The 21,988-nt window shown below is 39.3% G+C and overlaps 1 protein-coding gene across 6 annotated transcripts in view; it reads left to right on the top strand.

Moving 5' to 3' along the window:
- GRIK1 (glutamate ionotropic receptor kainate type subunit 1) overlaps positions 1-21,988 on the top strand; it is a 168,549-nt gene that overhangs the window by 76,724 nt on the left and 69,837 nt on the right. For all 6 annotated transcript variants that reach the window (XR_009965516.1, XM_062622170.1, XM_062622171.1 and 3 more), the window contains exons 2-3: positions 12,839-13,006; positions 15,933-16,190. Coding sequence is in view for 5 of the 6 variants with exons in the window: in XM_062622170.1 (XP_062478154.1) it covers positions 12,839-13,006; positions 15,933-16,190 (426 nt within the window). In the remaining variant the exon portion in view is untranslated. The remainder of the gene's footprint in view (positions 1-12,838; positions 13,007-15,932; positions 16,191-21,988) is intronic.

Below are 21,988 nucleotides of genomic sequence, written 5' to 3'. Positions count from 1 at the left end.
CTCAATGGTCTATTTCAGTAACAGCCATATTTAAATGGTTGTTGGGCCAAACACAGTTTACATCTAAATGAAACTGAGCAGACTTGCAGGAAGAAAGGCAGCAAGGATGGGGCTGCACATTGAGAAGATGCAAATGAAAGATGATGCTGAGGGAGGAGGAGTGAGGAACAGCAGCTTCCCTGTGCTGATTCCCTTCTTCTGTGCTCTGCTGGGGGTCTGCATCTGCCAGGATTGTAGATGTGGACAGCAGAGGAAGGCTCCAAGAAGTTCCCAAGTGTTGTCTTTGGTGTACTTTTGAAGCTGAATCCAGAAGACTTCTGATTCAGTGGCTCGGTGTTAAGAGTACAGGACATGGTGCCTCATGCAGGAAAGAAGCATTGGAAGGCCGCACATGTCTTGGGCTCAAATTTGTCACAAAAATTTTTATTATGTTTTTCACAGAAACAGACCCATGCAGCCACTGTGGGAGAAGGAAGAGTAGTGACAGTCATGAGTAAAGTCCTCTCCATTTTAGCTGAATGATTCTAAGTCTTTCCTCCAGAGTAAGAGGACCAACTTCAGGCTCAAACAAATCTACCATGAAAACATTGTTGCATATTAGGAGGAAAGCAAAGTTAAAATTCACTATTATTTTATGCACAGAGTGTCACAGCAAAAGCAAATGTAATCTTTGTATCCTTAATGTTTAAACTCCTGATTAGGATACTAGTTTTTACATGCTTAAAAATGCAAAGTGTCCATAGTAATTTATAAATGAAGATCTTTGCTGTAGCTTGCTAGCTGGGGGCTTCTTGGCATCCACCACGTCAATCATTCCTGGATTGATAGGCAGCATTGCCTTTAGGGGAATTGTAGCAGCTGGATTTCAGAAGCAAAACAGCAATTGACTTAGAGTTTAAAGTGTCCCCCCTACTAACTTAAACTTCCCTTCACCACCACCTCCTTTCTGCAAAGGATGTACTTTTGAATAGTCTGTGATCTGAGTTTATCCATGCTTTTTCAGGATAAGCTCAGATTTCTTCAGCTTTAATATAGACTTTATGTTCCTAAGCATCTTAGAGATAATAGTGCTTAATGCGTACTCATGAAAAGAAAGAGTATGTAATTTTTAAAAATATAACCCTGATGTTTATGCATTAAAATGCTGTTTACTGAGTAATGCACATTTCAAAGTATAGTCTAGGATTTTGAAATTTCTAACAGCTTGAGAAAAATGGTTAATCATAAAGTAGTTTCATTGCATATGCAGGCTCACAATTGCTTTATAGTAAGGTTATATTCTCACACCTAGTGATAGCTCTCCTGTGTAACCTTTTCAGGACTTCAGTAGAATGAATCTATACATCTTTCTATGGGTCATCTGGTGCCAAAGTGCAGAAAAAAAAGGTAAAATGGCTGCACATACTGTATTGATTGCTGCTTTCTGGAAAGTGTAATATATTGCAACCACTGCAGGGAAGGTGGTAAAGCACGTTTTTTGCACATACATACCTCCTGTTGTAATGAGGTACCTACCAGGTGGCAAAACCCCTCCAAATGCAATATTCTTGCTATTCGGTTTGATAGGGTCTCTATTGCTCTGTTTGGCTCAAGGTTTCCTCAATTGTAAGGTACAAATGCTTTATATCTGCAACAAACCTTACTATATTTTTAAGCAATCTAATACTTTTGGAGATGAAAGCAGATAAAATCAGTAAATAAAACTTCCATGAAGTTCTGCAGCTTGATGCCATTAGTCTTCAATCAACAGCTTTCTTTTCATTCTCCTTGCCTGCTTTTTATTTCTGTGAAATTATTTTTCCCTTCCTTTATTCCTTAACATAAATGTTGGGGCTTTATTTCTGTGATTGATCCTTCCTCTCTACTTTCGTGTTGCCTTTCCATCCCTTTCTATTTTCAGAAGCAACTTGCAGTCCAGCAGATGATCAGCAATTAATATGTCAAGATGTCTGGATGTCTCAGAGATAAGCCTTCTGAGTCAGACAGGCATGCAGGAAAACCATACCTGTGAGGTATTGCTCTCAAAGATTTTAAAGACACCAGGAAGTAAGTTTCTCTTCCAGTGGGACTATTTAAATTGTTACAGCAGGGTGGGAGAAATGCTTAGCCATGAGAGAATTTGATCAAAACCTATTTAAATGAATAGAAAGTTTTAGCCTTATTTCTGCTGAACAAAATGATGGGGAGGGAAGTTTGAAAGCCTTAAAACAAGGGAATGTAATCAGTGTTCTGCAGAGTCCTGGAGCGTTTTTGACCCACAAGGGACAGAGCAGGAAGATTACAGCAGGAAGATTACACCAAAAGGCACAGGGCTATCCAGCCCTGGGTGGATCGAGCCACATAGCTGCTGCCAATGTGCAGTTAACAAACACATTCACCAAGATAATTTCATTAACTAAGAGAATGGCTTTATTACTTTATACTCTAACTATCCTTATGAGCATTTTAGCCATGCTCGCACTGAGCCAAAACATACACCTGACACACTTAGCAGAGGATCTGCATTGGGCGGGGGCTTCTTTGTGCTGCAGCAAGTGCATGCCCCAGCAGCACTGCCTTGTTTCATGGGGTTACCGGGGAGCTCTGAAGAGAACAGCTCTGTTCATGCCACACATCCTGATTAAAACGTGGTTCTGTTGAAGGCTTGTTCTGCCATGTAATTTTGCAAAGAACAGCATACAAGCCATACTCTGTCAAGTGGGCCTGATCATACATATGGGCAGAGGGGAGGTGGGGTGCTGAAATTCTCTCTGTGCCGCTTTAGCCAGTACCCTCCTTCTGGAGAAAACATCTCACATAAAATCTAACCCTTGTCTCTGCAAGGCTCATCTCTTTATTTCTCGCTCCAAGAAGCAAATGGAAACAATTCTTATTCTCTTCTTGCTGCATGGATGGAAATAGCATCTGATGTGGCCAAACGTTGCATATGTAACTGGATAATTAGAACCAATTTTTTCCCTCTCAAAACCAGGTTTTTGTCTCATTTGAAATTGATGCTGCAATGCATTGATAGCTAGTTTGGCCAAGTGGAGTTATCTGTGGGAAAGAACAACAAACATATAGATATATAAATAATATATGTATTATCTTACATTTTCTGTACCTCCTGACTAGCCTCTGCATCAAGTAAAAGCAATACAATAAAGGCAGCAAGACAATAGTTTTTTAAAATTTCTATCAAATAGAGAGTTTGCACCTCTGAAATGAGTCTTTGTTTTCCAGAGAGTACTGCCCCTGTATTGCAGGAGATACCTAAATCAGGCCAACCATTTTTTTCCCTGTTAAAAAAAGAAAGTTCATTACTTAGAAATTCTATAATATGAATCATGCCAACTGAACCTTTGGGAAATATCTCCAAAATCAAAAGATGAACTGAAATAAATCCCATTGGAAAAGGCAGACCTTTGTATCTTAATGAGATTAAATTTTCGTATATGTATATACACACATACATATTTTTATCCCTGCTTTCCAAATGATAAAAGCATCGCTAGATGCACCTTGCTAGAGCACAAATAGTTATAAAAACCTGTCCTTGGCTCTCATAAAGAATGTTTTGGACAGAGAAATGCTTTACCATTTTCTATTGAAGACCTTTTCCCTCATTTGGGCTCTTCATCTTAATCTTTAACTAGGTCTTGTTTGCTGTGAATTATATATTCAGACCACATATAAGGGGTTGTAGCTCTTTGGCAGTCACAGACCTTACACCTGTCTGCATGAGATCTGAAACTGAAATGTGATTTCTACCAGTTTCATCGCTGTGTAATTAAGCACTAATCACACTGCATGAAAGTAACAGAAAGGCTGAGTCCCTGTGATTAGAATTAGACTGCAAAGCATGATAAACAATACCTCACCTCTTGTTAAAGCTGAGCGCAAAATCTTCACAAAAGTGACTGGAATACAGACACGTCCTAAATACGTGCTCAGTGTTGTATTTCTGATGTGCAGTTTTGAGTAATGAGATACTCAATTTGTCAAATAGTCAGTGACTTTTCTATAAACAAACCTAATCTTAAGAAAACAATCCTCACTTTTGCTGTGTTTCATGCCTGGGTTGCACCCCCTTTCGTCTTTCTTGGTCAAGTTTCAGGTCATGAACCTGTCCCAGGTTTCAGCTCCCAGTCCTACCTTGCAGACCTGGAAAGGAAATGTAACCATGACCCTCAAGGCCAGCCCTGCTCCAAATTATTCTGTTTGGTTGCAGATTTTTTGTAGCCTGGAGGAGCTTGTAATGTACAGAAACAGCAGAACAAATAAATGCAAAGATGGGGACAAAGGAGGCAGAAAATCCAGGTGAGCACCAGAGTGAGATATTTGCCTTTCTGTGCCCACCGTCTCTTTTTTTAGATTTAGATGGCTGAAAACAAGGAAGGTAGAGTTTTGAGTTTTGTGAAAGCCCACAGGTGGATGATGGGTTACGGAGGAAAAGTTATCCACATCCAGGATCTGGCACAGGCGATGAAAAGGCAGTGACATTTGGCAGGGTTTAGCAATAAGGAATAAAAGTGAAGGCACACTGGACAGGAACTAGGCTGGGTGAATGCAAAGATGATGAATGCCAAGGTAAGGACGGGGGCTTGAAAAAGGGAGGGAATAGTCTGAAACAGAGCACAATGTATGGAAGGTTTCCAAAACAGCTTTTGAACAGATTGAAGACAGAGTGATTGTAGGAAAGTGGCGCAAGCTCCCAGTTTCACTGTCTGTAAAATGAGAAAGATAATAACTGCCTAACTCAGAGGTCCCTGTTACAAGGGTAAACTCACCTGTGCAAAGACTGCTAATGATTTCAGTTTGCATTCTGTGAGTCAAATGCCAACGCCATGCATGTAATTCCATGAGAACCTAGGGGAGTAAACCCACTTCAGCCTGGATTTGCAGATGTAAAATGCAGTTACTGTTTGCTGTAGGATTGTGATTGGTAATGATTCTTCCTAAGAAACTTTTTTTCTTTTACTATACATACACACATGTAACAGCCTGATTTATAGGTCATGTATAATTCAGAGGTAATGGCCAGTTTCTGGACTAATCTTACACATTGAGCTAACTTTGAAAAAAAGATGCTGTTAAACTGTCTGCTGAAGGTAAGCCTTTAAGTAATAAGTCATTTGATTATTCTTTTCTGGTAAGACGAATGCACAGACTTAACTCTGTAATGAATGCACTTGCACTGACTCTTAGTCAGACATCGTGTGGCATAGGACAGTATGTTCTCTGGTAAGAGGCAAGGATGATAAAAAATGCTTGGAGAGGGTTTCCAGTAGCAAGTGCTTTCATTCCAGGTAGCAAGATCTTTAACTCTGTAAGTGGACATTATCTGGAGAAAAAAACCTTCATAAGCACCATTTCATTGTGTCTTGGTCCTTTTTGAGCCAACAGGTATACCCTTGCTGCTCTACCAGCCCCACTGAGCTAAAGAAGCGCATGTGAGTCCATAGCCATCCTGGCATCAGAGTGATGTGAGTCCATATCTATATTGACAGAGAGCAAGGGCAAACTGCATGCTAATTTGGCTTTATAAATCTCCTACTTGGCATCAGCAACAGCCTCTCTTTTGGGAAGACAGTGACACGTCTTCACGGTCATTAGGATTTTAACTCTCATTTCTCTTTGGTGACTGACAGTGGGTTTTAATTAAGCCTCATGGACCTCCTGTTTTCAGATGGTGCTCTGGAAAGGAGGGGAGGCTTCTCAGAGCATAAATCCCTCCAGGAGACAGATGTTCAGATGTTTCTGGAAATCCTGCTAGCATATCACCTGTGTGTCATGACACTGGATTTCTTTCGGAAGCTGCTGGTGGCTCAAAGCTACAGGGATGGAGCAGCGACAACCAGCAGGCCCTGTGGTTACACATCGCTTATTCAGTGTGTCATCCTGTGCACCAAACACCTCCCCAGGCAGATGAGAAGGTGCACATCTTATGCTCAGACTATGAAACTAGGACATCCTCAGACAAGAAAAGGACACCTGGACATCAGTGATACAGAAATGAGGAGTTTATCCTTAACTGGAAAGAGTTATAAATCATAGAAAGTCCCTTTTTTCTCTATTCAATGGAAAAATACCTGTGTCTTTATGAGGAAAACCTTAATTGTTAATCTTAGCTCAATTTTTTTCCTCTACTATCCTTGTGTATGTTTTAATATTTCAAACAGCTTTTACTGCATGGTCAGCAAGTTTGTTTTCAGACAGCGTTCTTTCGAAGTGTAGAACCTGAATATGAACATAAACAACATACGGCTTTCAGCTTTATTGACACCTCCTGTTTCTCACTTTCATTTCTGTCAGAATGTCAAAATACTTGGTGTTACTACTAATATGGCTACTCCTGGAGTCACATGCATATATAGGTAGCTGATTTATTGTTTATAATTGTTGATTTATTTAAGTTGCTTGACTGCTGGCTGAAGGAAAGAGATGGCATGCTAGGAGACAAAAATTCATCAGGAAATAAAAATCCCAGAAATGTATCTTTTAAATCTCATTATATCTGATGGATAGACTTATGGTCCTTGAATATGAAAAAATGAACATGGGCCGGCAGTGTACACTCGCAGCCCAGAAAGCCAACTGTATCCTGGGCTGCATCCAAAGGAGCGTGACCTGCAGGTCGAAGGAGGTGATCCTGACCCTGTACTCCGCTCTTGTGAGACCTCACCTGGAGTATTGTGTGCAGTTCTGGTGTCCTCAACATAAAAAGGACATGGAACTGTTGGAACAAGTCCAGAGGAGGGCCACGAGGATGATCAGGGGACTGGAGCACCTCCCGTATGAAGAGAGGCTGAGGAAGTTGGGGCTGTTCAGCCTGGAGAAGAGAAGGCTGCGTGGAGACCTCATAGCAGCCTTCCAGTATCTGAAGGGGGCTGAGGAGGAACTCTTCATTAGAGACTGCAGTGACAGGACAAGGGGTAATGGGTTCAAACTTAAGCAGGGGTAAGTTTAGATTGGATATAAGGAAAAATTCTTTCCTGTGAGGGTGGTGAGGCACTGGAATGGGTTGCCCAGGGAAGCTGTGAATGCTCCATCCCTGGTGGTGTTCAAGGCCAGGCTGTACAGAGCCTTGGGCTACATGGTTTAGTGTGAGGCGTCCCTGCCCATGGCAGGGGGGTTGGAACTTGATGATCTTAAGGTCCTTTCCAACCCTAACTATTCTATGATTCTATGATTCTAATACTGTATCTAGTATTCAGCAGCACTTTAACTCTACAAGCAACTGACTTCCCTAAACTGCCAGTATTTTCAACTGGTTAAAAAGTAGAGATTATTAATAATAATGAATATTATAAAAAATGTCTGGAGCTCAGTTCAGTAGCTGATACACAGTTGAATCCTGGCAGGAGAAGAAGGTTGACCGCTGTTCCAGTGTGTAAGCGTGGACGCAGACTTGCATGGAGCTGCCTCACAGCCATCCGTGTACTGGAAAGACTTCTAACAATTTAACTAGGAGACACGATATTTATCCATCAAGATAATGAACATGAAAATGTCAAAGAGTAAGATCTACCTTTGAAAAACAAACTCTTTTTTGGCACGTATGTCTGTGGTGACCACTGGGTTTGGGCTGGCTTAAGAGCAGAACACATTTTTTCTCTTTCTGTCTCCTTTATGTGTCAGAAATAGAGACCACCCTAGAAAAGCATGGCATTTTCACAACTCTGTTTTGCAGGCTATCGGTACTGCCTTTCTCTGCAAGCCTGCCTCCATTTCATGTGTCTTTCTACAGTATCTCAATAGAGAGTAACAAATAACAAAAAAACCCAACTAAAGCAGTAAGATGCTGTTCTTATGTTTGCTGTGGAGTAGGTAAGGAAAATCTCCCTGCAAGAGGGATATAGATTTTTAAGTATTTTGAAAAGTTAGCACTTTACTTTGAAAGCATCAAAGTGATACCACTGACTGAAATCACAAAGTCCTTCAAGGCTACTCAGGTAGTTCTACATATATGCAGCTAAAAAACACAACATGTCTGCTGTATTGGGACTGAAATATTGGTGGTGAGATATTTTGCTTCGAGAAAACCTGACCAAAGAGGCTTAGGGAGATAGGCTGATAACTGCCATCAGAAAAGTCAACAATTTTTAGCTGTTGGTGTTTATGACTGTTTTTAAAACAGGGATAAATAATTTTCCCAATAGCAAGGTTTTGCATTCTGCCTTGTCTTGAAGTGAAATGTTGAGACCCATTGAGAGGTATGGAATTTGATTCAGCCATAACCTTTTCTAAAACACTCTCCGTCCATGATGACCCCTTTAAGTGGAAATATTTGCTTGCTCAGGACGCGTGAAACTCCTTTTTCAGGTGTGCCTACTGAGATGTGCCTTTATATTTTTGACATTTTACTTGCTGTAGATTTTTTTTTTCCTTCAGAGGGTGAATGGGGCTGATGCTTTGTCATATTTGTCAGTTTGACTCGCATCCCGTGATCCTCTCTGAAGAGCAGTCATTCATGTGGCTCAGCCCTCATTTCATGTCAAAGCAACATTAACCAAGTAGTCATTTTCCTCTTACTTTCCACAGCTAAATTCAAAGTAGGGGCATATACAGCTTTTTTCCTTCAACCTCTCAGACATCACTTTATAAAGTAAATGCTGACAGTGAAAGGCTTCCTCACACATGTGTGCTGAAGCAGGATTACCGGTTAAGTTAATCTAATGCAAATGTTGGGTTCTGCTACTGATGTTCTCACATGTGGCTGGCATAGTTACTCCCTGCACTTGGCAGGATCAGGTAACCTACATCTGGAATTGCTTATCAGCTGTACCAGAGGGGAGGTGTTGACTTCCATGTGAAGCAGAGCAACCCCTATAGCTCTGTCACTTATCTGGTTTCTTGTAGGCAGCCTCCTGATGACTCAGATGGCTGATACCACTCATCATGGGGGGCAGACGTAGCACCTATGCAGAAGAAAGGCCAGGTCTGCCACTGACCAGGATTAAGCAGCCTTTGGTCGGCTGAAGCTCCTGCACCGGATTCACTACCTGATCGAATAACTGGGGAGGAGGTGAAAGGGAGGGCTCAAAAATTTAAGCTTTGTCCCATATGTGTGCTACTAGCAGCCTATTTTGAAAACCAGTGCTTGGTTTTGTGCTTAGCAATAATAGCCTCGTATATCTTGAGTTAATATAAAGTTTTTTCTTTCCTTGTAGAATCCTGTGGTTAATTTGTTTTTAAAATGTTGTACAGTAATTACTTTTTTTTAAAGGAATCCTCTGACAAACTGGTTCATCAAACTTGTCATTTACTCTGCTGTTTCTCTTTTAACCTGGACCTTACAATAAATTCTAAGCTTGACTGTCAGTCATCAGCAGAACATGAGAAAAGTGAAACTTTACTAAATTATTAAATTTCATTAAGGATACATGCATGAAACACTTCTACATAGGACAGACATTTTATCTGCTGGCTTGTTTGTGATGCAGATTTATGGACTTATCAACTCTTCTACGCATATATGTGCCAACAGAAAAATCAAGCTCAAATAGGTAGCAATTCAAACTTTTCACAATGCATCTATTCCAGACTTCACTCACAGTAAGCAACTATTTCCTCCATAAACTATCTCACGGACTTTGTTCATGGGCAGCAAGGCAGTACTTGGTACTTATTTTAGGGTTTAATCAGGAGAACGTTCAGTCAAGTAAATATTTGTTGACTTGGAAGAATGACTTTTGTAGTCTCAGGACTTCCCCATCCAGTATCTGAAGGAGGCCTATAGGGATGCTGGAGAGGGACTCTTCATTAGAAACTGTAGTGACAGGACAAGGGGTAACGGGTTAAAACTTAAACAGGGGAAGTTTAGACTGGATATAAGGAGGAAATTCTTTCCTGTTAGGGTGGTGAGGCACTGGAACAGGTTGCCCAGGGAGGCTGTGAATGCTCCATCCCTGGCAGTGTTCAAGGCCAGGTTGGATGAGGCCTTGGGTGATACTATTTAGCGTAAGGTGTCCCTGCCCATGGCAGGGGGGTTGGAACTAGGTGATCTTAAGGTCCTTACCAACCCTAATGATTCTATGATTCTACTGGGGAGGGAATAGCACTAGCTTTCTGAGACTCTAAATGGCACCCTATTCAGCATCTCCATCAGCTGAACAAAATTTCCTGTGTAAAATTATGAACTTCTTGACTATCTGTCCCATTTGCTCAGACCTATCCTGAGCACCTTACCATCAAATTAAAGTGTGCAGCCAAAGTTCTAAGTGCTTTACTGATATGTTAACATGTACAAAAGGAACCTTGAAAATATGTTGAAGGGGTACCAACATATTGATTATCCCGCTGACTTCCAAAGAGACCTCTCTGAAGATCTGAAATGTATGTGATAGTGCATATATAGTTTTGATTAGTTTGCTTAGGAAACACATCCATGCAAAACTTTGACTCTTTCCGTCATTCCTTTCCTTCCACTCATTCCTCTGCCCAGTAAGCTTCTACTCTTTTTTAAAGGGGATCAAGCAAAAATTTGCAAAATTCTGCCAATGAAGTACAAATAGTTCATAGATATACACTGATTAAAATTAATCTCTATTAAATAGGAAACTGATTAGAGGTCTGGAAAAAGTTCTGATCCTAGAATGAGAAAGTGCTTGTGTATGTATAGGTATGAAAGTTACCTCAAGGTGGTTAAATCATAGAATCATAGAACAGTTAGGGTTGGAAAGGACCTTAAGATCATCTAGTTCCAACACCCCTGAAATGAAGTTGTTTTAATTTTAAAATAAAATAAAATACAGGCCTAGCATAATAATGATTTCCAAGATGATAGAGAATATTTTTTTTGCCACAATCAAATGCTAAGAGACTCATCTTATTGAAAGTTAGGAGAGATGGCGTTTGCCCTGTCTTATTAAATAATTGTCTCAGGCTGTCCATTATACTCAGTGACATCAACCTTGCCTTATGAAGCAACGTTCTGCTAATTCTTGTAGGGGTCCAAGCAAAGCACAGCAGTTGTATCTTGATGGCCTAAGACGAAGCTGGCATTATAGCTCACTGAAAATACTTGTCTTTCTCAGGTGAAAGGGAGGAAAGCAAATTTTGTTTAACTAGAAAATTAAAAAAGTGGTTAATATCATTACTGAAATGAGGAATTATAGGATCTGAAAGAACAGGCTTTAGATTCTTTTTTTCCTTCTGGTGATCCTATAGTTTGCAAATCTCAAAAATCCTGCTGCATCTTTGCATTCCACATGAGGTTTTACATTTGGTTCCAAAAGCAACACTTCAATTTTTTCCATTTATTTCTGTGTGTCACAGTCTCCTGTAATCACCTTGTATGTTTTACGAGAAAGGAAAAAATGAGAAAGTCTTTAAGGTTCTAATAAATGTGTATTGTAAATGAGAAAGAGATATAGTGAGCAAGAAAATTGCTTAAGTTGGCAAATTGCTTAGGTCATGTTAAGGTGTTGTTATATATGGGCTTGAGAGATAATATAATATAATGCTGCATATTCAAAAGTACCTAGAGATTACATTGCCAACTTAGGTTTCATAGCCTCCAGTGTTTTCATTGCTAAGTTAAAATTCGAAACAGGTTTTAATTCCACTGTGTTCCATTTCCTGATTGTCAGCTAATGACTGCCCTATTCCTACGCTGGTGGCATCAAAATTGCAAGAGATTGCAGCACATTAGCTGAATACATTCTGATGCTCAGAAAATATAAAGCAATATCTAGGGCTCAGATTTCACATGGGGAAGTATAAAAATATGTAACTGAGAAATACAAAGTATTCTCTAGTGACTTGCACTAAATGAGTAAATTATACTTGCAAAATCAAGTACTGAAGCTGAAGATTGGTGTTTAAAAGAGCTATTTTTTTTCAAATTAACTGTGTTTATTATGCATTCATCAAATCCCAATGCTCCCAGACAGTCTGAATATGTTGTTGGTATAATAAAGTCTCTAGAGGCTAGAGGGAGTAGACATTCCAGTATAAGTGGGACAGCCTGTTGACTTGAAACACAGCCACCTTCCCCATCTCAGAATATATGCCAAAGAAGTCCATTATGCTTCCAAAACTCAGATTGGATATTTACAGTCAAATTCAGATTGGTTATTTACAGGTTCTGTTCTAGAGGAATTATAGGAAGTTGGGGCAGTTGTGCTGTATCCAGCACTGTCCTTGTGAGGAGACATTTAAACCAGTGCCATGATGGTGCTGGTAGATACTATACCACTGGAGACATCATTCAGTACTTCAGCGCAGAGGTGAAATCTTCTATCTGAACAAGTTCAGTTCATTCAGCAATGAGCTTTGAAAAAGTAAAAATATTCACCTGCCCCTGAGCAAACTGAGAAATAACCAACAGTGTTGCCTGAGGTTTATAAAAAAACAAAGCCCTACTAAGACACAGATCTCAAGTGGAAACTTGAAGTCCATTTCTACTCAAGCTCCTAACACACTTCTGAATATGGATCTTGTACTGCCAGGATTTGCAGAAACACTTCAAAAAATATTTCCAACACATCCAAGTTTCATCTCCTAACATAGGTTAGATTGGAGCAGGAGGAACAAGACCTATGAATATCACTACTTTAGTTAGTTAAGAACTTGACAGAAGTTTACACAAGCATTTACAAATTTTCCTTTGAAAGATCTGAATAATACACGTGTCATCTTTCATAGATGTTAGTCTAAGCAACATTCATAATATTGTGTTAATCTACGATGATGTTCTAGATAATAACTAATGGTTCAATATGTTTTTGCTGTACTGCTTTGAACAGCAATTTTATGGACACTCAGATTATTATTGTTCATAATTTATTTTTCTCTTTTTATGTACAGCAATGAAGAGGTGAATAATACTTATTATTTGTCTCTGTTTCAACAGGAGGGATATTTGAAACTGTGGAAAATGAACCTGTTAATACTGAAGAACTGGCTTTCAAGTTTGCAGTCACCAACATTAATAGAAACAGAACACTGATGCCTAATACCACATTAACCTATGACATCCAGAGAATTAACCTTTTTGATAGTTTTGAAGCCTCGAGAAGAGGTAGTTATCTCAATTACTGTTCTCTACTACCTTTCCCCAGCCTTGTCTCCTTTTTTTTTGTTCCAGTTGTAATATGTGTATATGAATGGTAACATCAAATTCATCTCTCAAAGTTATTTGAACTAAGAATCAAGCTTGACTTGGACCTGTCATCTAGTTTCTGATAAAACACCTACATCCTCCCTGCATGCTAAGAGCCCCAGATGGAAGGTGACAAGTCCAACCCATTTTTCTTTCCAAAAAATAGATTTGCCACCTGGAATTCTGCAGAAAATGATCACAGACCAACAGGGAGCACAGTGGGATGTCACAACCCATAATTAGAACACATACACAGATATCCATCATACTTAAAAAATTATTTCTATTGTACTTTAAAGAACAGAGGCCAGTTGTCTCCCTGTCCTGAAATAGTAACACTTCAGTGGTTTAGGGATAGAAGTAAATTTCTCTGTCATAAACAACTAGAAGAACTGGAGTTGACAAATTTGGATTTTTTTTCTTTTTCTATTCTTTTAGTCTCAAAAGGAAGATTATGGCTTAATTTGCTTTCATCTAAATTGCTTGCAGACCAAAATAGAAAGGTAAAAAAGTTACAACTTTCCTTGAGCACCATGTATTCCTTTGCCTCTAGGAGGCAAGCTTGAAGTTTGATAGAATTTTATAGAGAGCAATCTAGTTCCTGGAATTCAGTGGTGTGCGCACAACCTCATGCAAACAAGTCTGACAAAAGACCCATAAGTCACTAAGACTTTACAGATGTGATTTGCAGTTGACTGTGATATCTGTCACTGTATGTGGTACAAGATATTCTTGCTATAAGGCAAAAGATACGTCTGCTATGAAGGCAAATGAAGGCTGCAAAATAAACATGCTTCACATCATGGATCATTCAGGTCCAAGGAGGTGATCCTGCCCCTCTGCTCTGCTCTTGAGACCTCACCTGGAGTATTGTGTGCAGTTCTGGTGTCCTCAACATAAAAAGGACATGGAACTGTTGGAACAAGTCCAGAGGAGGGCCACAAGGATGATCAGGGGACTGGAGCACCTCCTGTATGAGGATAGGTTGAGAAAGTTGGGGCTGTTCAGCCTGGAGAAGAGAAGGCTGCGTGGAGACCTCAGCAGCTTCCAGTATCTGAAGGGGGCTGGGTAGGGACTCTTCGTTAGGGACTGTAGTGACAGGACAAGGGGTAATGGGTTAAAACTTAAACAGGGGAAGTTTAGATTGGATATAAGGAAGAAGTTCTTTATACTGTAAGGGTGGTGAGGCACTGGAATGGATTGCCCAAGGAAGTTGTGAATGCTGCATCCCTGGTGGTGTTCAAGGCCAGGCTGGACAGTGTGAGGTGTCCCTGCCCATGGCAGGGGGGTTGGAACTAGATGATCTTAAGGTCCTTTCCAACCCTAACTGTTCTATGATTCTATGATTCTAGAATGTTGATGATCCATCACCTTTCAAACATCTAAGTTACTTAATTCTTTTTATGGTACTTCAATTTCTTACTAAAGATTGGAAAAATGTAGAAGGCTTTCAAAAAAAACATCAAAAATAGCTTTAAATTGTGTTTATTGCATTTTTTTTTTTCAAGTATATACTGGAACAATACATGATCAAAAATAAGTATGTTGGATTTACAATCCATATAATTGAGACTGAGACAGGACTCTAGATTCCCTGTAGAGCGAGAATCTCTTCTGTGACTATTGGGGAAGTATGTTCACCATTTAATCTGTAGGAAGGAGTTAATTTCAAATATTTTTGTAAATTTATGTGCAAGGAATCCATGCTGACAGTAGTAATTTCTTCACATCAGGAATTACTGATATTATTTAAATTAAAACCTGTGATCCTTTAGGAAGGCTTCTGAATTAAACCTTGAAATCACGTGATTTTATACTGTTTGTAAAACACTCAATTATAGAGGGAAAAGAGAAAATAATTGATTTTCTGTCATATTGTATTATTATCAGAGAGATAAATACTAATTTAAAAAATCTCATTGTTTTCTGGATGTTGTTATACTTAATATTTCACCCAATTAGACTAATTTCTAAATTTCCCACGAAGAACTACCTTACAAGGAGTACAGCACTGCAACTAAGCACAGGGCTTGTCCCCAACCCATAAACCTTATTAGAAACATTTGCAATGAATTTTTCTAATGTTGAAAAATAATATTACTTCGTCTTCTGTCTGTTAGCCTAAAAACACAGAGGAGGGAAAGAAAAGTGAAAAGACACCTACAAGAGGGGTTCTTTTGTCTGAGATACAGGCACCAGGAGAAAGAATTTTTTGTTGATACTAGCATATCACTAATTTGGAAGAGTATTAAAATGTTAGTGTGTGTTGGCTCTTTATTTCCTTTGTCATTACTGAGGGCTTTAGGCTTCATTGCCTATTTTGTAAACACAGATTATGGAGCACCATTAATCGTAGTGCTCTTTAATGTTTATGTTCCTCCAGTAGCCTGAAATTAAAGAAACTCACATTGGTAGAAGCTTGCCAGTCATGGAGGGAATCCATATAGTGCTTTTCGTGGTTCCATAAAAGTATTTCCAGACACACTGCCATGAAACTTAATTCATGTGACATCTTTTTGGCAAGCCCATTGAAAGAAAACTCCTGGTTTCTCCAGAATAATGCCATTCTGAGAAAAACCGTTTAGGAATCACTGTGATCTGAAGGTAATGAGCAGGGAAGTTGGGGTCTTTGTATGGAGCAGGTTCTGGGATATAATGCTGATCAGTAAAGCTGTTTTCAGGAACCATTTACAAATCTCTTGATAATCTGGGGAGAAACATGGTTACCCATTCTCACTTTGAAATGATGGGGATGGATGGAAAATAATTATCTCAATAAACATCACACAGTTTCCTTTCTTTTGCCAACTAGCATCTTTTTCCTCTCCCTTCCTCTCCCCTTCAGCATGTGACCAGCTTGCTCTTGGTGTAGCTGCTCTGTTTGGACCTTCTCACAGCTCCTCTGTCAGTGCAGTGCAGTCCATTTGCAATGCACTTGAAGTCCCACATATTCAAACCAGATGGAAGCACCCTACGGTGGACAACAAAGATGCATTTTACATCAACCTCTACCCAGACTATGCAGCCATCAGCAGGGCAGTTTTGGATCTTGTACTATACTACAACTGGAAAATAGTAACAGTAGTATATGAAGACAGCACGGGTAGGTAGTACTGGTGCACTGCGGGTCACGTACTTCTGTTAACACATGTATATGAATAAATTCTGTGAGAGAGAGAGCCTGTGATAGTTTGGCGTATTTACAGCAGTTTTCCTCAGAGTATAGAAGAAAAACATCTGGTAAGTTGTAGCTATTCTTCTGCTGTGGCTTTGGAAAGCTGTTCACTTCATCAGACCTTAAAAAGCCATATTTTGCTTCCTATTTGTGGAACCAGTGAGGGTTTGATCTAAGAGGAACACATCTACAATGCAAAAGTTCAAGCTGCAACATTTTTAATGGAGTGACTACCTTGTTCCTTGAAACTAGAGTCAATCCAACTTGTCAGATGGATACTGAAGCCTGAATCTGAGTTACAGCGTGTAAATGTTCCCAGTCTGGAACTCTTAACTTAGAGAAAATCATTCATTGTTTTGTGACAACAACCTCCCTCTGGGGTACGCAGTAGTCAGAGCTGTCCAGTGGTGTATCATGGACAATCAATACCTACAACACATCCCTTTTTGTTCACAAAACAACAACAAAAAAAATATAATTATAAACTTGTTCCTCGGAACAATGATTTAAAGGCTTATCAGAGACTAGGACTTCTTTTTTTTTTTTTTTTTTTTTTAATACACAGAGACTGTGGAAGAGTGTCAATGTATAAGGAACTCCAAGCTGCAGTTGCACGTCTTTACATACCTAGGCTTTTACGTACCTACCTCTGTAGCTTGATAGCGTATATTGTGCCAACAGCCACAATATTTCAGGCAGTGTCATTTCCCTCACTGGAGTGGGAAGATATTGTTTCTGTGAAATGTATTAGCTGCTCTAGTCATTGAGATTACTGCACACCTAAACTGCCCTCAGGAGTCCTGTCCGGCAGGATTACACACCAGAATTTATTCCAAGCATGACTGCAGAGAGCATAATCTCTCCTACAGTTTAGACTTGGTCATGGATTAAGGGTCCATAAATTTGGCTTCCCAAGAAAAGGTTTGTATGTAAACAAACCATTAAAAGCTCAGAGAGGTCTATAGATCTCCTGTCAAAACAAAAAAAAACCCCACTAAGTATAGCCTTCTTGGGCACAAAATTACAAATGAGAGAATATTCTAAATTGCAGAAAAGATTTTCTTGGAGACACTGTGTCTTTAAAGATGAAGAAAATAAAGCCAACAAAATAAGACTACACTGACAGTTATCTCACTGTGAACTCTCATCAGCATCCTTCAATGCTGTATATAGTAAACAAACAAAAAAAAAAAAGTTGCAGCTGAACCATTTGGATTTCTGCAAAATCCTGTTGTGCATTAGCAGTTATTGGTGCAAATTAAGCATTTCACTATCAAACCCACTCTGAGGTTTGCATTCCCTTTTCTTTTTCCATTGCCCACAGAAGTACTACACTTCCTAGAGCTCCTCAGATGTGCAAGTAACATTTAAATAGGTTCTTTGATGGTGTAAAACAAACCTGGATGAAACATAAGCTCAGGCATCTGCCTAAGCTTTAAAGGGAGTATGAAAAAATATAAATCAAACCTTTTAAAATCATGTTGTAAAAACATGTCTGAAAGATCAAATTATGCTTAAAAAATATAAATAAAAAAAAAAAGAGCCAAACCTCATTTATAAGGCCAAAAGTTCTTTGTACACTGTTGACAGCCCAAAAGAAGCATATTTCCTCCTGGGTCCAGGAGGTGGGTCTCAGTGACAATGTTCTGCTTTCATTGGACTCAGAGAGTACACCAGAAGGCTGGAGGTAGAAGAGAAAGAGCAAGAAAGGCTGGAGGTAGAAGAGAAAGAGCAAGACAGGCTGGGCTTACTGCAACGGTCTTCTTGCATTTCCATTAGAATGATCTAGCTCAGCAGGATTTCTGCTGCGCTCTAAAAATATACTAAATATACTCATAGGTAAAAAAGTAGAGGTCCTTTCCAGCCTGCCCTATTATCATTATCAAATTAGGATTCTAGAACACTAAGCGCTGTGTACGTGTTCAGTTACAGAAATGACTAATATTAAAGAGATTTCATTTGCAGAGATATTTACAACTTTGAGTCAGGAAAGTAAACAGGTCAACTTTGATCGATATAAATACTTTTGGATTTTGGGTTAGAGTGATGCCATTTAGCTCAGCCTCTTTTTACTTATCTCTTATGTCTGGCACTGTTGCACCGCAAGAAGAAAAACCATATTAACCTATTTTTATCTTAGAGACAAATTGTACATGAAGAACAGCTTCATTCCTAAACAATGAACTCATAGCTCTAACAGTGAGCTTCCAATAATTCATACCCAGATTATTCAGGTTGAGATTAGCCCTGCTCAAGGTTAAGAGTCTATTTTGAGGTTTAAGTGTGGAAAATCCTGTTTTCATCCTTCACATTACAGCATTGCTCCAAGCCCACAGCCAGCTCCAGCACAGAGGCCACATACTGTGACAATTTGCCAAGCCATAGTTGCCCACCTCCTGTAGATAGTTTTCACTGATGATGGACACATCCATCAACAGAAATGCAGTTACAAGTCTGGACTGAGCAATGTTAAAAAAAAAACAGTTCATCTGAGTGAGCGCATGTTTCCAAACGATCCAAATTGCTTGTGCCTACCCTTCTTATCTCAAACACTATTTACCATGATTCCAGTTTTTATCATTCAAATGTTTTTCAGCAATAACCTTTTTCCAGTCAATGATTTTCGGGTTTACAGATATAAGAGCACTACAAATGTCTGAACAGCTTAGCTCCAGCCTTTACAGACCTCTGCTGTTTAACAAAGCTTTCTCAGTAACATATGTTTTTTGAGATTTGGCAAATGGTTATATAGTCCCACATTGTTCATGAGCAGGTTGTATGACATATGAAGACAGACATGTCCCAGGGAAAAGTGCTTTCCATCTAGGAAGCTACCTGTGTCAACAGCACTTGTTACACCAAAGAAAAGCAGAGCTGTCTTCATTTGACAGCTTTTAACTGTAGTCCCAAATTTTCATTCTTCAGCATTTTACCACCATATCAGCTTTGCTCTTTGCTTGCCCGCTGCCAACACTGGGGTTAAGCCATTCTATGCTATCTCACATGCCTTCTCTGATGTCAATGAAACATCAGCACTTTTTCCAGTCTTCTAGAATTCATTCAGGGTTCCAATATTTATCACATCATTTGCTGAGTTTAGTAATCTACTGAGTGGACTGTATAGGATTGTCAATGATAAGTAAATTTTATGTAAGCAGGTCTAGAGAACTGGCAACCAATAGTGTTAAAAAATTACACTTGGAATGGGAAGTGCTCATCCTGTTTCTTATAAAATATCATTTTAGTGATACCAAATGCACCATGTTAAACAACTTTACTGTCTCCTCCAAAGGGACCTACAGCAGTTATAAAATGCTCATTTTGCTGCTAAAATACATTTACAAAAATTCCTTATGTTTCCTGAGTTGATCTGATCAGATTTTTACCCTCTTGTCTCTTAGATTTCAGTATAAATATGAATAACAAGCAGGCTACAGCTGATTTTTATTTCTAATTGCTGTCCTCATAGTAGTGCCATTGAAAGATGAACTTCCAGTCAAAGTCATCTTTCTTGATAGCAAATTAATGGCTTCTGGTTATAGAATAAATATTTATTTAAACATCTCATAGTTTGCCTGAAACTCCCATCCTGCTCCCTAATGCCTGTAGATCTCCTGTCCTAGGAAAAAATGAGACTCATAAGCAAGCATATTTATTTTTCAAGTTGACATGGTGCTCCTTTTTTCCATATTAAACGTAATCTATTATGTTCAGAGTCCCCAGACCATAATCAGCCTTTTTCTGATTATTAACTTGTCTTTATTTTTCATCAAGGTGTTAAAAAAGAGTATGTTTATATCAAGTCTGATGCCTTTGTGTAAGGCAAAAAATTGCCTCCTGAAGTTTAAAGATGATCTGACTAAGCCTTGCAAGAGACTGCATGATACATCGAGCATACATTTCCCAAACTTAGGTACCATAAATTATGGTTTATCTTTCCACATGCTAGAACTGAGTAGACATGCTGTTCCCTGATTGAATTTAGTCATTTGTAATAGAACCCTTGCAATATCCCATTTCTGCACTTTTTTATTTGGTACACTGATCTGTAATAGACACATGAGAGTCTGTTATCAACAACTCCATCACAAGGAATAACACTGCCTTCAGCACAGGTTTGACTCTGCTTTTGATTTATCTTCCCTGAATTCAATAATTTTAACATACTGGGAGCTGAGAAGTGCAACTACATCAAATTCCTCACCTCCTGTAAGAATCCTTGACTATCCCCACTTGTTAGACTGCTCTCCCGGCATTTGTTTAAGGCTCAGAGAAATGAAATTTTTTCATCGTATCAGTTCTATCAGTTTGCACAAAGCAGAATTTGAGTTCTTACTGAATTTGCTTTCTTTGAACTTGCTGTTACAAGAGACATTTAACTTGCTAGCCCTAAAACAGTTTTCTAATAAAAGGGAGTTCTTTCTCGCAAAGCTTTTTTTGCAATTTTAAGTCTGGATGAATTACATATACCTTTTTTTAATTAAAAAAAAAAAAATAAAAAAAAAGGCAATACAGAAAATTCCCAACCCTGTTTCTGAAGGAAAAGGGGAGAGTGTTTAGATGTCCAGGTACAAGGCAGCAGAATATAGACAGAAGGTCAAGACAGTCCATGAAACAAGTCTGGTTTCTGTCCTTATATGTTTTGTTTGAAAGCCATAAATTGAACATTTCTTCTCAACAATACTGGCTAACACTGTCTCCAGGCCCTCCACAGTTCATGCTCATCCACCACATCTTCTACTCAGCTGGACTCTATATCTTTCCTACCCACTTTCCTGCTCCATCACAGTCCTGAGTCACTGCTCACATCACCCACTTTGCAGAGAAGATGCTGATGCCCATGATATGTCATTTCTGTGCTGCTACTTCCTTCCCAACATCATTGGTAGTCTGTGCTGTGTCCTCTCTGTTGCAGGCTGAGCTCCAGATGGTCTCGCCAAGTGTGAGAAAAGGGGCTGCCCTAAGCACTGCACTTCCCCACTCCCCCAAGGAGTCAAGCTAAACACTTCATGCTTAAGATTTGTTCCATATCAAGACTTGGTGGCACCATGTTCAGGAGTTTGGGTTTATTGAGCAAGAGGAAGGAGAGCACTGATGGTTATTAACCCTGTGCTGTTAATGAGTTAGTTGATTCAGGCGTTTGCCTGGTCCTCTATATTAATAACTGCAGTTCTTTTCACTGCTTCTCTGTTCTTTTCACTGCTGCTTTGTTTTCTTCAGTACACTATATCTAGGCTTTACCTTCAGTTCATGTGGCAATAGAAAATGATAGGAAGAGTAAGGTCTAAGTGTCATGTAACTGAAGTTGACGTATTACGGGACACAGCATTTTCCTTCCCCCCAAAAGGAAATGGAGGCAGGCAGGCAAATTCTTTCTCTTTGCTTTTCACCGCACTTGCACTTAAGTACTTTCTGTTGCTGGAAAGAGTAAAACAGTACTCAGCCTGAGGCTCTATAAGATGCAGATTTCCTGAGTGCTGGACCCCTCCTCCAAATCTCAACATTCCTTTTCCGTAGGCTCACCATTCATTATAGTGACCAAAACATTGCAGTCAAGGGCTGAACACTTGAGTGCATGGTACAGCCAAGCTACAGCTTTACAGCCAGATTACATAAACTCCCCTTCTTATTAGTAAGTGTTGGAATATGTGCCCCATTCTCATAATAATAAGCTCAAATTTTTCATATTTACACAGGCTGGCTTCCAGCCAGTCTCCGATCTAACA

This window comes from Pezoporus occidentalis, unplaced genomic scaffold, assembly GCF_034315485.1.
Source record: "Pezoporus occidentalis ecotype Australia unplaced genomic scaffold, CSIRO_AGI_Poc_V1 ctg24, whole genome shotgun sequence".
NCBI lineage: Eukaryota > Metazoa > Chordata > Aves > Psittaciformes > Psittacidae > Pezoporus > Pezoporus occidentalis.
The sequence above is the reverse complement of the archived record's forward strand: the minus strand, read 5'-3'. Positions and strand labels throughout refer to the sequence as shown.